Source organism: Schistocerca gregaria, chromosome 2 (assembly GCF_023897955.1).
Source record: "Schistocerca gregaria isolate iqSchGreg1 chromosome 2, iqSchGreg1.2, whole genome shotgun sequence".
NCBI classification, from domain to species: Eukaryota; Metazoa; Arthropoda; class Insecta; order Orthoptera; family Acrididae; genus Schistocerca; species Schistocerca gregaria.
This window is the reverse complement of record NC_064921.1, coordinates 382373602-382387643: the sequence shown is the minus strand read 5'-3', so window position 1 is coordinate 382387643 and position 14042 is coordinate 382373602. Positions and strand designations below refer to the sequence as shown.

General features: G+C 42.6%; 1 protein-coding gene across 1 annotated transcript in view; it reads left to right on the top strand.

Moving 5' to 3' along the window:
- LOC126320748 (venom carboxylesterase-6-like) overlaps positions 1 to 12139 on the top strand; it is a 77851-nt gene extending 65712 nt beyond the window's left edge. Inside the window, exon 11 of the mRNA XM_049994098.1 lies at positions 11512 to 12139. Within this exon, the coding sequence (XP_049850055.1) occupies positions 11512 to 11665 (154 nt within the window). The 3' untranslated portion in view covers positions 11666 to 12139. The remainder of the gene's footprint in view (positions 1 to 11511) is intronic.
- Positions 12140 to 14042: the final 1903 nt, after the last annotated feature.

The window sequence follows — 14042 nt, the reverse complement described above, 5'->3', positions numbered from 1 at the left end:
TCGTAGAACCTCTCGGCCACAGCGGCAGGCAGTTCTCTTCTTGTCTGAATGTTTATCGTCCTGGTTTCACTTCTGTATAGGGCTACAATTTAGTTAAGTACCTTCAGAATAGATTTCCTAACTTGTAAATTTATATTAGATGTTAACAAACGCCTCTTTTTCAGAAATGTATTTTTTTGTTGCTGTTTTCAATGTATATTTTGTATCATGTGTATTTCGGCCATCATCAATCGTTTTGCTGTGCAAATAGCAAAACTAATCTATCAATTGTAGTGTCTCATTTCCTAATTGTGGTGCCACCGCCAGACACCACACTTGCTAGGTGGTAGCCTTTAAATCGGCCGCGGTCCGGTAGTATACGTCGGACCCGCGTGTTGCCACTATCAGTGATTGCAGACCGAGCGCCGCCACACGGCAGATCTAGATAGACTTCCTAGCACTCGCTCCAGTTGTACAACCGACTTTGCTAGCGATGGTTCACTGACAAAATACGCTCTCATTTGCCGAGACGATAGTTAGCATAGCCTTCAGCTACGTTATTTGCTACGACCTAGCAAGGCGCCATTGTCAGTTACTACTGATATTGTCAATCATGTATCGTCAAAAGCGACGTTCATCCTTAACGGATTAAAGTTAAGTGTTCCACCAGCTACGTCCATTGTTTCTAAATTCTAATTTCCTTGTCCTGTTCCAGACCTCACGCCAGCCTGCGTGAGCTAAAACGCGTGCCTTTCGGCCTCCTCTAGTAACACGGTGTTGGCTCTCCTGCCAACCACAACACTAATGTTATTCCGTCAACATTTACTGATTTGATTAGAGTGCATTCCATTTCACTTGTTTTAATTTCATTGACTTTAAGATACAGCTTCATCTCTATCAATACTCGTAACGGACTGTGGCGGAAGGTAACTCTGGTCCCACCAGCTGACTCCCCCTTTCCTGTTCCACAGGCGGCTTGCGTGTGGGAAGAATGATTGACGCTATGCTTCTGTATTAGCTCTAAATTCTTGAATTTTCTCGGCGTGGTCATTTCGCGAATGGTTGTGGAAAGCAGTAATACGTTTTCTGGTTCTTCCCGGAAAGCGGCCTCTCGAAATTTCACTAGCAAACCTCCCCGAGATGCACAAAGCCTCTCTTGTGTGCTATTGGAGAGTGTTCAGCATCTCTGTAACGCTATAGCGCCGGTTAAACAATCCGGTGACAAAAACTCGCTACTACTCATTGGATCTCTTCTGTCTTTTCTATACGTTCCCTTCCAGTGTTCTTCCTAGACCTTTTAAGTGACACAATGAGCAACGTCAAAGTTTCTATTTCTTCACCCTGAACTGTAATTTCAATTCCAAATTACTCGTTGGTTCACCGCTCAGCTTACTGTGCACAGACAGAATAACAATGGCAATAGGGTAAATCATGTAGTACGTACCAACTTTGAAGTGGAAAGCGCTGTGGGTGGACAAGGTTATTAAACCAAGATTACAATAGTAACAGAAAATTTATATAGTAGTTGCATATGTATAAAGTAAAATTAGGACAAAATAGGAAGATACGGATTATGATGTTAAACCCGTTAAAAGACTGCTGACATGAAAAGGTCAAATTTCTCATTCATTAACTATATTTTTTACTAATGTTATGCTTTTATTTTACAGGACATTTTGGTCATATAACTTAACCACAAACAAAAATATTTTGATAAAGAATTATATTTTTTCACAGTGAACTGTCATCTAGAATCATTATAAATTACATTTAACCGTAAGTACTTAATTTGTATGTAAGTACGATTCAGTTGGCATTTGGGTCTTCAGTGTACTAAATCTCAGCCACTCATTCCTATTTTCCAGATTCCTCCTATGTTTACTACTGGTTTCACATATACGCTATTGAAATGCAACTGTTATTTAATCACGCATCAGATCTCTTATATACGTACAAGATGTCTCAGACTTACACAGATCGTGGAGAATGCTACGCTGTATGCTTTTTCATAAGAAGCCCGCCGTCCATACAAATGTTTCAGGTGATGCGAGCTCTTGAGTCAACAATGTGAATGAAGAATTTGTTAGCAAAACTGTTTATCTTTTTTTATTATTGTAAATATTTTCCTGCCTCACTGACAATGGTGGTTCTTCAGTGGAAAAAATTCACAATCAACTGCGACATGTCCGTTCTCGCTTCCCACGCCCGGGTTCCCGGGTTCGATTCCTGGCGGGGTCAGGGATTTTCTCTGCCTCGTGATGGCTGGGTGTTGTGTGAAGTCCTTAGGTTAGTTAGGTTTAAGTAGTTCTGAGTTCTAGGGGACTGATGACCACAGATGTTAAGTCCCATAGTGTTCAGAGCCATTTGAACCATTTTTTGCGACATGTCCGCGGCAGCGTCCACCATTATTCACAATTTATGATTCGTTATCGAAGAGTGGGCGTTGCTTGTTGCAGGAACTGCACTTAATGTAAGGTGTACCAGGTTATGGTTCTCGGATATCAGAACGAGTCTATAGAGAAAAGTTTTGCAACAGGCATAACCGTAATTGGCTGTACCTAACCGTCGTGGACAAAAAACTGAGCGAGAGTGTGACCTGGATACGATCGCACAGAAGAATATGAGAGCGTGAAGTTGGAGTGTGTGGGGGAGGTTTTATCAACAAGCACCCGTCAACTTGCCCCTGATACGCACACACTAATGAATACTACAATTTGGAGAGTATTAGTGTAACAGCGATTTCACCCCTATCATAAGCAATAGGCTTAGTGATTCTGAAACTAGACTTCAGATCTGCCAGTACTGCTGTACCAAACTTTATACAGTTTGCATTATTCTGAGAGTTAAAGTAATTTCGATACGGTATAAGTTGTTTATGTAAACAGGAAACCAAATATTGACTTCCGACCACTGGTTCCTTATCTCAGAGAAACTTAGTTTAGGATCCTCTGCCATCAGTGTAATTTTGACGCTTGACGTTTCTGACATCCTCTGTACTTTACGACTTCTAGACTAAAGAAAAGTCGCCGCAGTCGCAGGACACAACAAAAAAATGGTTCAAATGGCTCTGAGCACTATGGGACTTAACTTCTGAGGTCATCGGTCCCCTAGAACTTAGAACTACTTAAACCTAACTAACCTACGGACATCACACACATCCATGCCCGAGGCAGGATTCGAACCTGCGACCGTAGCGGTCGCGCGGTTCCAGAGTGAAGCGTCTAGAACCGCTCGGCTACTGAGGACACAACAATTGCCTTTTATTATTGTTTGTGATAGCGCTGCTCAAAGGTCATCATTAGCGAATGATCCTTCTGTTTTACATAGCAGTTTTCAAAGATACGATGTTTTATAACAGACGAGGTAAGGTGCATGACATTTTTTCCACTCCACATTTACTCTACCCACACTGTACGTGCCTAATGCGCAGCCGACCGTGTATTTCGCACTTGCTCTCGATGTATGGCTCAATAAGCTTAATGCAGATGGTGGAGGCACTATCGCGACGCTGCCTACGTCTACTTCTATTAGTAGGAAACAAGAAAGACTTATTGCGGTAAATCGAAATGAACAGCAGGGCAATACTCGAGAAGCGCCTGTAGAAATCTGGAACATCTCCAAATATTTACAAAAACTTGTGAACAATGATGTAACGGTGAAATTACAATGAAATGCAGATCATTAGTTGCTTACAGAGGTTGATAAATATCAACGAGGAGAGTTGGAAATGTGTGCCCCGACGGCGACTCGAGCCCGGTATCTCTTGCTTACATGGCAGACGCTCTAGCCAATTTTTTTAAACTCATTTTGTTCGGTAATGTTTCTTCAGTGCAGACTTCCCATGACACCCGGTCAAGTTCATCAATGGTCCATTCACTCACTTTTTTTTTTTATTGCAGAGGGCAGCTATCCCTATGACCGAACACGCTGAGCTATCGTGCCAGCGACTGAGTCCGCAAGGACACAGACGTTGGAAATGTGGGTCTCACGGGAGACGTGCCAGAGATAAGTCCCTGCAGTCGCACTATCCTCTGTGTCCCCGGCGGATCAGTCGGATTCGCCGGCACGGTAGCTCAGCGTGTTCGGTCAGAGGGTTATCTGCCCTCTGTGATAAAAAAAAACTGAGTTAATGAGTCAATGATGAACTTGAACAAGCGTCATGGGGCGTCCGCCCCGAACAACTAGAATGAACAATAACGAACAAAATGTTGAAAAAAAAAAAGATGAGCATCTGCCATGTAAGCAGGGGATCCCGGGTTCGAGTTCCGGTAGTTACAATCATTTTCAACTGTCCCCTCTTGATACTTATCAACCCCTGTAAGCAGCTAATGGTCTGAATTTCATTGTAATTTCATTCTTCGAGAGCTGCAAGATCAAAAATGGCTCTGAGCGCTATGGGACTTAACATCTGTGGTCATCAGTCCCCTAGAACTCAGAACTACTTAAACCTAACTAACCTAAGGACATCACACACATCCATGCCCGAGGCAGGATTCGAAGCTGCCACCGTAGCAGCAGCACGGTTTCGGACTGAAGCGCGTAGAACCTTTCGGCCACAACAGCCGGCAGTTTTCTTCTTGTCATCACACACATCCATGCCCGAGGAAGGATTCAAACCTGCTACCGCAGCAGTCGCGCGGTTCCGGACTGAAGCGCCTAGAACCGCGAGACCATTGCGGCCGCCGCCGCAAGATCACCAATGGTATCTGTATATGCCCGAAAGAAGAGATACCATCGTCATATATATAATGTAACTAAATCGCAGCTCCTGTAACACTCTGGATATACATTCCAGTCCCAATAATACTTCTTAGGGTAGTTTATTCTGTTTCAAATATCACCATTTACGAAAGAGTTGTCAGACTTCTAACACTTTACCTGAAACTGTTGTGTCTCAAAATATGATCAAAACGAACATAAAACCACTTTGTCGAATTGTCGAGGAAATAACTGAACTGACTTTCAAAATCAAGTGAAAAGTTAATTACAACCTAATGACTGGTGAAAATCATACTGTGTCCTAAATATACAAATAAAATTGTTTAGGTAACTGTACCCATAAAATACTTTCTCTTCATGGCAGCTGTTGAACTGAGAATAGCGTGTAGGCAGGACTGCGCTGGGCATAACGTTGACACATACCTGAATGTCCCAGGATCATTAAAATATTGATCTATAAATTAACATTAGTTTGTGATTTCTAGCAATTCTGACAACGTCAAGGACTGCAATATTGCCCGCATGCACGGCAGACAACATCAAGTCCCCAGTGTCCATTTACAAAGTCATAGTGGAAGATTAGAAAGACAAGTAGTGCAAAGCTCTTTTTAGTGTAATCGTCAAATCTGGCCAGTAGGGGCGAAATATTTCACAAACACTCCGACATTTACACGTTATAGGCATTTAAAAACCAATTACAACCGAATTATTTTGCCTTAATGGTAGGAATAGCATAGTCAAAGATTTCATGCTATTTTGATACACCAAACGCGTATTTCTATAACGGACGTCATGAACGCAAGATGGAGAAGTAGTTGTGCCGTGCTCTGCTTGCACCACTTGTGAGCAGTTGTCGTTTGTAAGGATATAAATTTGCAAAAGATTTCTCAGTGCTGTAACCTACAGTCACTTTCAAGCAACGCAGTAAATTTTTCTACCACATTACTTACAGCTTTCTACCACCGCTGACAGTAATATACATATTGTATGCGCGTTTTATCTGAGACCGTTAACATAAACGAAATTTATTTACGTAAGTAGTTAGAATTTTGTTATTGACCACGCAAGTGAGCTTGAATTACGTGAATTAAAACCCATTTATCGATCGATCGTTTGGTCGTCAGAGAATACACGCTACCGTTCTGAAAGAAAAACTCTGTCGTAGATTGCTATATAACGGAGAACATTTTTCATAATATCGATGGCTAACAATTCCTATAAAAAATAACAATTGGATAGTTAATTGACTGAAAAGCTACAAGTGTAACACACTTATTTCATAGGAACTAGAAATGGTGCGGGTCTGCGTGAAAAGAACTTACATGAATTCCTGTTTGCTAAATACACTCCTGGAAATGGAAAAAAGCACACATTGACACCGGTGTGCCAGACCCACCATACTTGCTCCGGATACTGCGAGAGGGCTGTACAAGCAATGATCACACACACGGCACAGCGGACACACCAGGAACTGCGGTGTTGGCCGTCGAATGGCGCTAGCTGCGCAGCATTTGTGCACCGCCGCCGTCAGTGTAAGCCAGTTTGCCGTGGCATACGAAGCTCCATCGCAGTCTTTAACACTGGTAGCATGCCGCGACAGTGTGGACGTGAACCGTATGTGCAGTTGACGGACTTTGAGCGAGGGCGTATAGTGGGCATGCGGGAGGCCGGGTGGACGTACCGCCGAATTGCTCAACACGTGGGGCGTGAGGTCTCCACAGTACATCGATGTTGTCGCCAGTGGTCGGCGGAAGGTGCACGTGCCCGTCGACCTGGGACCGGACCGCAGCGACGCACGGATGCACGCCAAGACCGTAGGATCCTACGCAGTGCCGTAGGGGACCGCACCGCCACTTCCCAGCAAATTAGGGACACTGTTGCTCCTGGGGTATCGGCGAGGACCATTCGCAACCGTCTCCATGAAGCTGGGCTACGGTCCCGCACACCGTTAGGCCGTCTTCCGCTCACGCCCCAACATCGTGCAGCCCGCCTCCAGTAGTGTCGCGACAGGCGTGAATGGAGGGACGAATGGAGACGTGTCGTCTTCAGCGATGAGAGTCGCTTCTGCCTTGGTGCCAATGATGGTCGTATGCGTGTTTGGCGCCGTGCAGGTGAGCGCCACAATCAGGACTGCATACGACCGAGGCACACAGGGCCAACACCCGGCATCATGGTGTGGCGAGCGATCTCATACACTGGCCGTACACCTCTGGTGATCGTCGAGGGGACACTGAATAGTGCACGGTAAATCCAAACCGTCATCGAACCCATCGTTCTACCATTCCTAGACCGGCAAGGGAACTTGCTGTTCCAACAGGACAATGCACGTCCGCATGTATCCCGTGCCACCCAACGTGCTCTAGAAGGTGTAAGTCAACTACCCTGTCCAGCAAGATCTCCGGATCTGTCCCCCATTGAGCATGTTTGGGACTGGATGAAGCGTCGTCTCACGCGGTCTGCACGTCCAGCACGAACGCTGGTCCAACTGAGGCGCCAGGTGGAAATGGCATGGCAAGCCGTTCCACAGGACTACATCCAGCATCTCTACGATCGTCTCCATGTGAGAATAGCAGCCTGCATTGCTGCGAAAGGTGGATATACACTGTACTAGTGCCGACATTGTGCATGCTCTGTTGCCTGTGTCTATGTGCCTGTGGTTCTGTCAGTGTGATCATGTGATGTATCTGACCCCAGGAATGTGTCAATAAAGTTTCCCCTTCCTGGGACAATGAATTAACGGTGTTCTTATTTCAATTTCCAGGAGTGTATAATGAAAGGAAGTAGGAAGAATGGAGCGCGTTGGGCGCTTACGTAACAAAACCATAGATACAAATGTTTCGTACAGTATGAATGTAGTTAAATATTTTCCCTCATAAAAGTATGAGAAATATAGGAAGACTTTTCATTCATGTTATGAAAGCCAGATAATTTTTGCGAATGTATTGCAGTGTGATGCTGGAAAATTGTTGTTTGCAGGTAGATTAGTTTACTGTTGGAAAGATTTCTGTGTTATATCCTAGCATTTACCATTATTTTTAAGTTTCTGAATTTATATACGTTCCAAAAATGGGCGTATGTATGTTTATAAGTATGTATAAGGGGCTATCAAAAAGTTTCCGTTCGAAGATGCTACATTTCAGAATCTGTACGCAAATTAAGCAAAATCTTCGGGAGCACTGTGGCAGTCATCCTTCCGACACCCAGGTTGAAGATAAGATACCTGTTTGGTGAAGCACTGTGCCGTACTGCGTGAAGAAGTGCGTGACTGCCCGCTGCACATCCTCGTCAGACAGGTATTGTCGATCCTTTAAGGTCTTTTTTAAGGAACAGAGGGCGTGGCAATCGCAAGGGGGAGGGGGGGAATTAAGACTATAGGACGGGTGCTCAAGTGTCTCTTACTTGAGTTACCGTCACTTGTGTGTTACGGCATTTGTGATGTGGGCACGTGCATTATCGTGAAGCTGCAGCACGCATTGTGGCAGTTTTCCCAGATTATTCGTCTTAATTGCACGCCGTAATTTCTAGAGCGTTGCCCAGTACCATGCCTGTAGTGACAGACACACCACGTTCCTTGAAATCAATAAGTAATGGGTCCAATAATCAAACAACGGGCTCAGAATCAACTTTCCAGCAGATGGCTGACTCTTGAACTTCTTGGGACGAAGACACCAATGCACTGTTAGCGTCTTCTACTCCGGTTGTCAGTGGAGGCCTAAGCTTTCGTTGCCTGTAGCAACGTGCTCAATCAACGTGTTACCTTGATACTTGTCATGTATAATTTTGGTATATGAATTTTTGGTATCTGAATCGATTGTGGGTGAGCAGCGATGTTGTAAGCTGTATCGTAGAAATTATTTGACTGTCTTTGAGCTGCGTGAGGGCGCAGTAGAGCAGACTCCGTTTAGCTTTGGTGGAGATAGAGAGTCGAAATTCAGCTGTAATAGAGTTAGGCTGATAATAGTGAGCGGTGTCAGTGAGGAAGCTACGGAAATATTATGTTTCAAATTTAATGTCATAGTTTATCAGCTTTTTCAATCGACGTGGTTATGAAACTGGTTTGTCAAGAAAGAAATGTAATGGAATGTCAGGTAAATACAATACTGATGTTACTTTTTTTTCACTGTTGCTGCGACATCGAACTAACTTCGTTAATGTACTGAAAGTTGTTAGATATGGTAGATAGGAAAGTGTATTGTTTGGGATGTTGAGAAGTTCATTAAATTTAAAATCTGCCTTGACCTCTTTTTCTCAAAACACACACACACACACACACACACACACACACACACACACACACACACACACACACAGACAAAATAGTGTTGTCATTTTTGCGCATACTTCATTTTCTTACCAACCTTACTTATACAATTCCTTGTTATAGATTGTCCATCCCAGTATGTTCCATAAACTGTTCGATTTGCTGTTAGCAGAGAACTCAATGCACCTCTCGAGTGTCTCTCCGTAGATACAGCAGTGTGCATCTTTAGCATAGCGGTGCGCAGGACAACAGTACTGCAACGCGTTATCCAGATTTACGCAAAATAGACGTAATCAGAAATGATTATGATTTTTTTATTCAATCAGGTCCAACACTTAATCAAATTCTGCAAAGCCAATTATTCTAGGTTTCATGTCCAAGTTAATTATTCAGACAGTTTACACTGTTCAAATTTCGTGCAGTCAGATTGCTAACTTTTATTGTATAAAATATTTCCCTTTTCATTACGACAATTAATTACTTTAACAGCGCAGCTCGCCTTTCATATTACGACAGTAAAAGTCTCATTACGACAGTTCATTATCACAGCTCAGGCCTACAACCAGAAACAAAGTACTTCTGTCCATATTTTTATTATTTAACGAGAACTTTCAGCCATCAACGCTAAAACGCATCATGTGCTTCAGGGAAACAGCCATCCAATTTCCTTGTTGTACGGTATTCAACGACCATATATTCACTAGTTTCAGACTTTACAGTAGCCTAACTCTTGTCACATAATGTGTTCCACGCTACCGAAGCTGATGTCGAGAACCTCTGCTAGCCCCCGAATGGTTATGCGCCCTCAAACGGAACTTTTTCATCGCCCCTTATATGATCCACAACTCCTCTTAAACCATTGGATTCATTACGACCAAACTTGGTGCACATGCAACATACTGTCAGGAAAGAAGTAGTAGTGAGAACTACCGAACTCCTACTTAGGTTGCAGGTGATGGAAACGGCATAACGCGGGACATGGACAGAGAGAGGGGATAAGGAGTTGTCAGTGAGAGTGAGGGGGGAGGAGGTGGACAGAGGCGCGGGAGGAGATGGACAGAGAGATGGGTGAGCTGTAGAGGCAGATGAAGAGAGCTAGTGGGCAGGTGGAAAAAGGAAGAGTGAGAAGGCAGGTGGAAGAGAGACAGTGTGTGTGGAGGAATAGGGAGAGGGTGTGAAAAATCAAGTGGAAGAGGTACAAGATGGGAGGAGGCAGGAGGAACAGGGACAGGGTGTGATAAGGCAGGTGGAAGAGGAAAGAGAGAAATAGAAGGGGGAGGTAGATTAGAGGAGATATTCAAATTTGTCCTGATTATTTTGATGAAAGTACAGCTAATATCTACAATTGTGTAGGCGACCAGCGTAGCTCCACTCCTGTCTCTGTGTGCAATTTATGGGGATGATGGCGTAGGAAGGAGAGGGGTGGGGGAGGGTGGTTGTGGGTGGAGGGGGGACTGTGTGAAGACAGTGGCAAAGTAGTCCATCTCTGTAATGCCTAAATCAATTTCTACCAAACTTGACACATTTATCTCTTTGGAGTCAGGAAATAAATCTATATGAGGTAGAAGAAATTATTTTTTACTTCTTAATCCGATTTAAAATGATGATATGCTTGCAAACGATAGAGAAGCATGGCGAGCTATGAGTCTCTGGATTCAAGACAACAACAACAACAACAACAACAATAACAACAACAACAAGAACAACAACATTTTAAAAATAAGTTTTTATTTAAACAATAGTTATTTTCTACTTTTGTGTCTTTATGTGAGTGAATTTTCAATCGTTTTCAAACATTTTGAGAGATTATAAAGGAGCCAAGTGGTACATTTCAGGTTTATTTCAGTTCCTCTTCACCTGTCTTAATAAGTCTACTGTTTCCTCCAAAATTTGTACTGAACAAACAGGCAGACAAGAAAGAGACCTAATGAAAATGTATTATTAAAAATGACTTAGAGGTACCTGAAGTAGAGATCAACGGGGACAATTTGTTAAGGGACTAGTTCTCTGCTAACACACATACATCGAATACTCTGGGAGTAAATATCGTAAAGATCAGTGTGGGGTAGATTAATATTACTCACAGTTTAGTATTAGTATACTATACTATACTGTACTGCAGTGACTGCTCCTGCGTGTCACTGCATAATTGGACAGTTCCACGTCGCAGAAGGCTTTCCTTCACAATGAACTTCAGAAACACAGTGTGTGTGCGGACAAAGTGAAAACCTTGAATTGTATTTACAAATGAAATGCGATGAACGGTCTGCGTTAGATGTTTGACACTTCCATGCGTTGAGTTGTTCTGCTGCTAATTTGTGTGATCTAAATGTAAATAAATTAGATTTTTTTGTGAAGTTCTAGATCGCACTGCTTTTAAAATGACTTCTATTTAGTATCTTATTATTTTGATCTTTTATTGCTATTACTATTACTAGTGTTTCTTGCGTAGCAAAATTGTATTGCAGAAAGCAATTGAGATTTTGCCAACAAACCACGTGAAATATATCTCGAGATATCACTGCTTGGTGCTGTTGTTGTTGTTTTTGCAGTAATCCTACCCCTGAGTTGGACGCCCTGGTGACGGAGGCGTGGCCAGAGTACGACGAGTCCTCACGCAGCTACCTGGTGCTGGCGGAGCCTCTGAGAACGGCCAGCGACATGTTTGGCCCCTACATGACCTTCTGGCATGACTTGCTGCCTTAGCTAATAATCCTTCAACCAACCAAGCGTGCAAAATGATACGCTGTCACTTGTCAGTACATAATAGTGACACAATTGCTGTATTTTATTTTCTAACATATTTCTATGACCTTCAGTTGTGCACACAGGTAGCAGCAACAACCACTTTGAGTATAGCACGAGTATACAGTTATTTTAATAAACGTACAGTAAGAGAAAAACTACTGTATTATGAAATTAGCGGTGAACATGTGTTCTTCCAAACAACGTCTTTTGTCAATGAACAAATGACATTTCTTCTGTGAATTGTATTGGAAAGCCAATCATGCGGCGAAAATATATCATTACAAAAATTCAAACATGATGGGTGTAGAGTCAAATAAGAGAATCAAAACCTCACGCATTTAAAGCCCGTACCATTTTAAGCGGAGATAAATCCTTACTGTTACTCAAACTACAGCAATTGTATAATAAAGTTTCTTGATTTCACTGTGATAATTCTTACTTTATTTTTCTGTGATAGAATCATAATGCTAATTTTTTTTGTAATAAAACAATCCCAATCGCATAAAGATGCTTATTTATTTACTGTTGGCAGGTTTCGACACCTGTCCCGGTGATCATCAGACCGCTTACTTGATTGGGAGTCTGCTGACGATGGCGAGGAGCAGGTGTCACTCGAGGAAGCATGTAACTACTGGAGCAGTGCTCATGTGCCTCCTATAGTAGTCCCTGCTCCTCACCATCGTCAGCAGACTCCCAATCAAGTAAGCGGTCTGATGATCACCAGGACAGGGTTCGACACCGTTTACTAATAATTTAAAAAAATCTTTATCCGGTTGGGACCGTTTTAGTATAAACAATTGTAACATTTGTCACAACCGCTGACTACCCAATTGAAACAAAGTTAAATATTTCGAAAAATTTTAATTACAATGCTGTTTCAATGGAAAGATACTTTCCGCATCACTTTAACAAGAGTTCAAATGTGTGTGAAATCTTATGCGACTTAACTGCTAAGGTCATCAGTCACTACGCTTACACACTACTTAACCTAAATTATCTTAAGGACAAACACACACACCCATGCCCGAGGCAGGACTCGAACCTCCGCCGGGATCAGCCGCACAGTCCATGACTGCAGCGCCTGAGACCGCTCGGCTAATCCCACGCGGCATCACTTTAACGTAGACGCGTAGGGCTGGTTATTTTTGCACCCAGTTAGTCTAATAACAAATTGAGTCTGTTGCATCTCACGTCCCAGGCACTTGTTATCAATTTTTGGCAAACACCTGGAATTGAATTCCAAAATTTGGTACTCGACACTTCTAGGTTTCGTATAATGGCCTCTCAACGCGTCTTATGAGTAAACACTACAGCAGAGACCATGGTTTTTGAAAAGTCACGAAAATTTTATTCCGCATTGTACGCTGTGCATTCATAGCTGCGTAACTTCCTAATAAACATGTCTGCATTTAAAATAAATAATAGCGCTGTACGAAATATCTACAACCACAGCCAAATGTGATCGGTTTATTTGCCTACAAATGCTCTACAAGCGTAGTTACGACAAATTTCACGACATTTGTTATAGCTCGAAAAGTAATGCGCACACAAAAATTGAAGATAGAGGGCACATGGTGCCATCATATTTTTCAAGCTGTATAGGGAACATTATAATTTTACAATATACCAAAGCGTGTTGAAAAGTAATGCAGCCGAATTTTTTAGGTGAAAACTCTCAAATTTTAAACTAAAACAAACTTAATTAACATTCTACACCTTTTTTCATCATGTCTACATATTTATTTCTCAAACATAGTCACCCTGAGGACGAATACATTTCTATTAATGAGAGACCAGTTGCTTGATACCGTCGTTGTAGAATCTCACCTCTGCTTGCACCGCTTGGTCTCTATCAAAGTGAAGTCCTTGAAGGAGATCTTATGTTTTTCAAGAAGGTGAAAATCGGGTAAGACCAAGTCGATAGGGTATGAGAGATGATCGGTGACAGTTAACTCCATTTTTTTTTCTTGTCATCAGTCTACTGACTGGTTTGATGCGGCCCGCCAAGAATTCCTTTTCTGTGCTAACCTCTTCATCTCAGAGTAGCACTTGCAACCTACGTCCTCAATTATTTGCTTGACGTATTCCAATCTCTGTCTTCCTCTACAGTTTTTGCCCTCTACAGCTCCCTCTAGTACCATGGAAGTCATTCCCTCATGTCTTAGCAGATGTCCTATCATCCTGACCCTTCTCCTTATCAGTGTTTTCCACATATTCCTTTCCTCTTCAATTCTGCGTAGAACCTCCTCATTCCTTACCTTATCAGTCCACGTAATTTTCAACATTCGTCTATAGCACCACATCTCAAATGCTTCGATTCTCTTCTGTTCCGGTT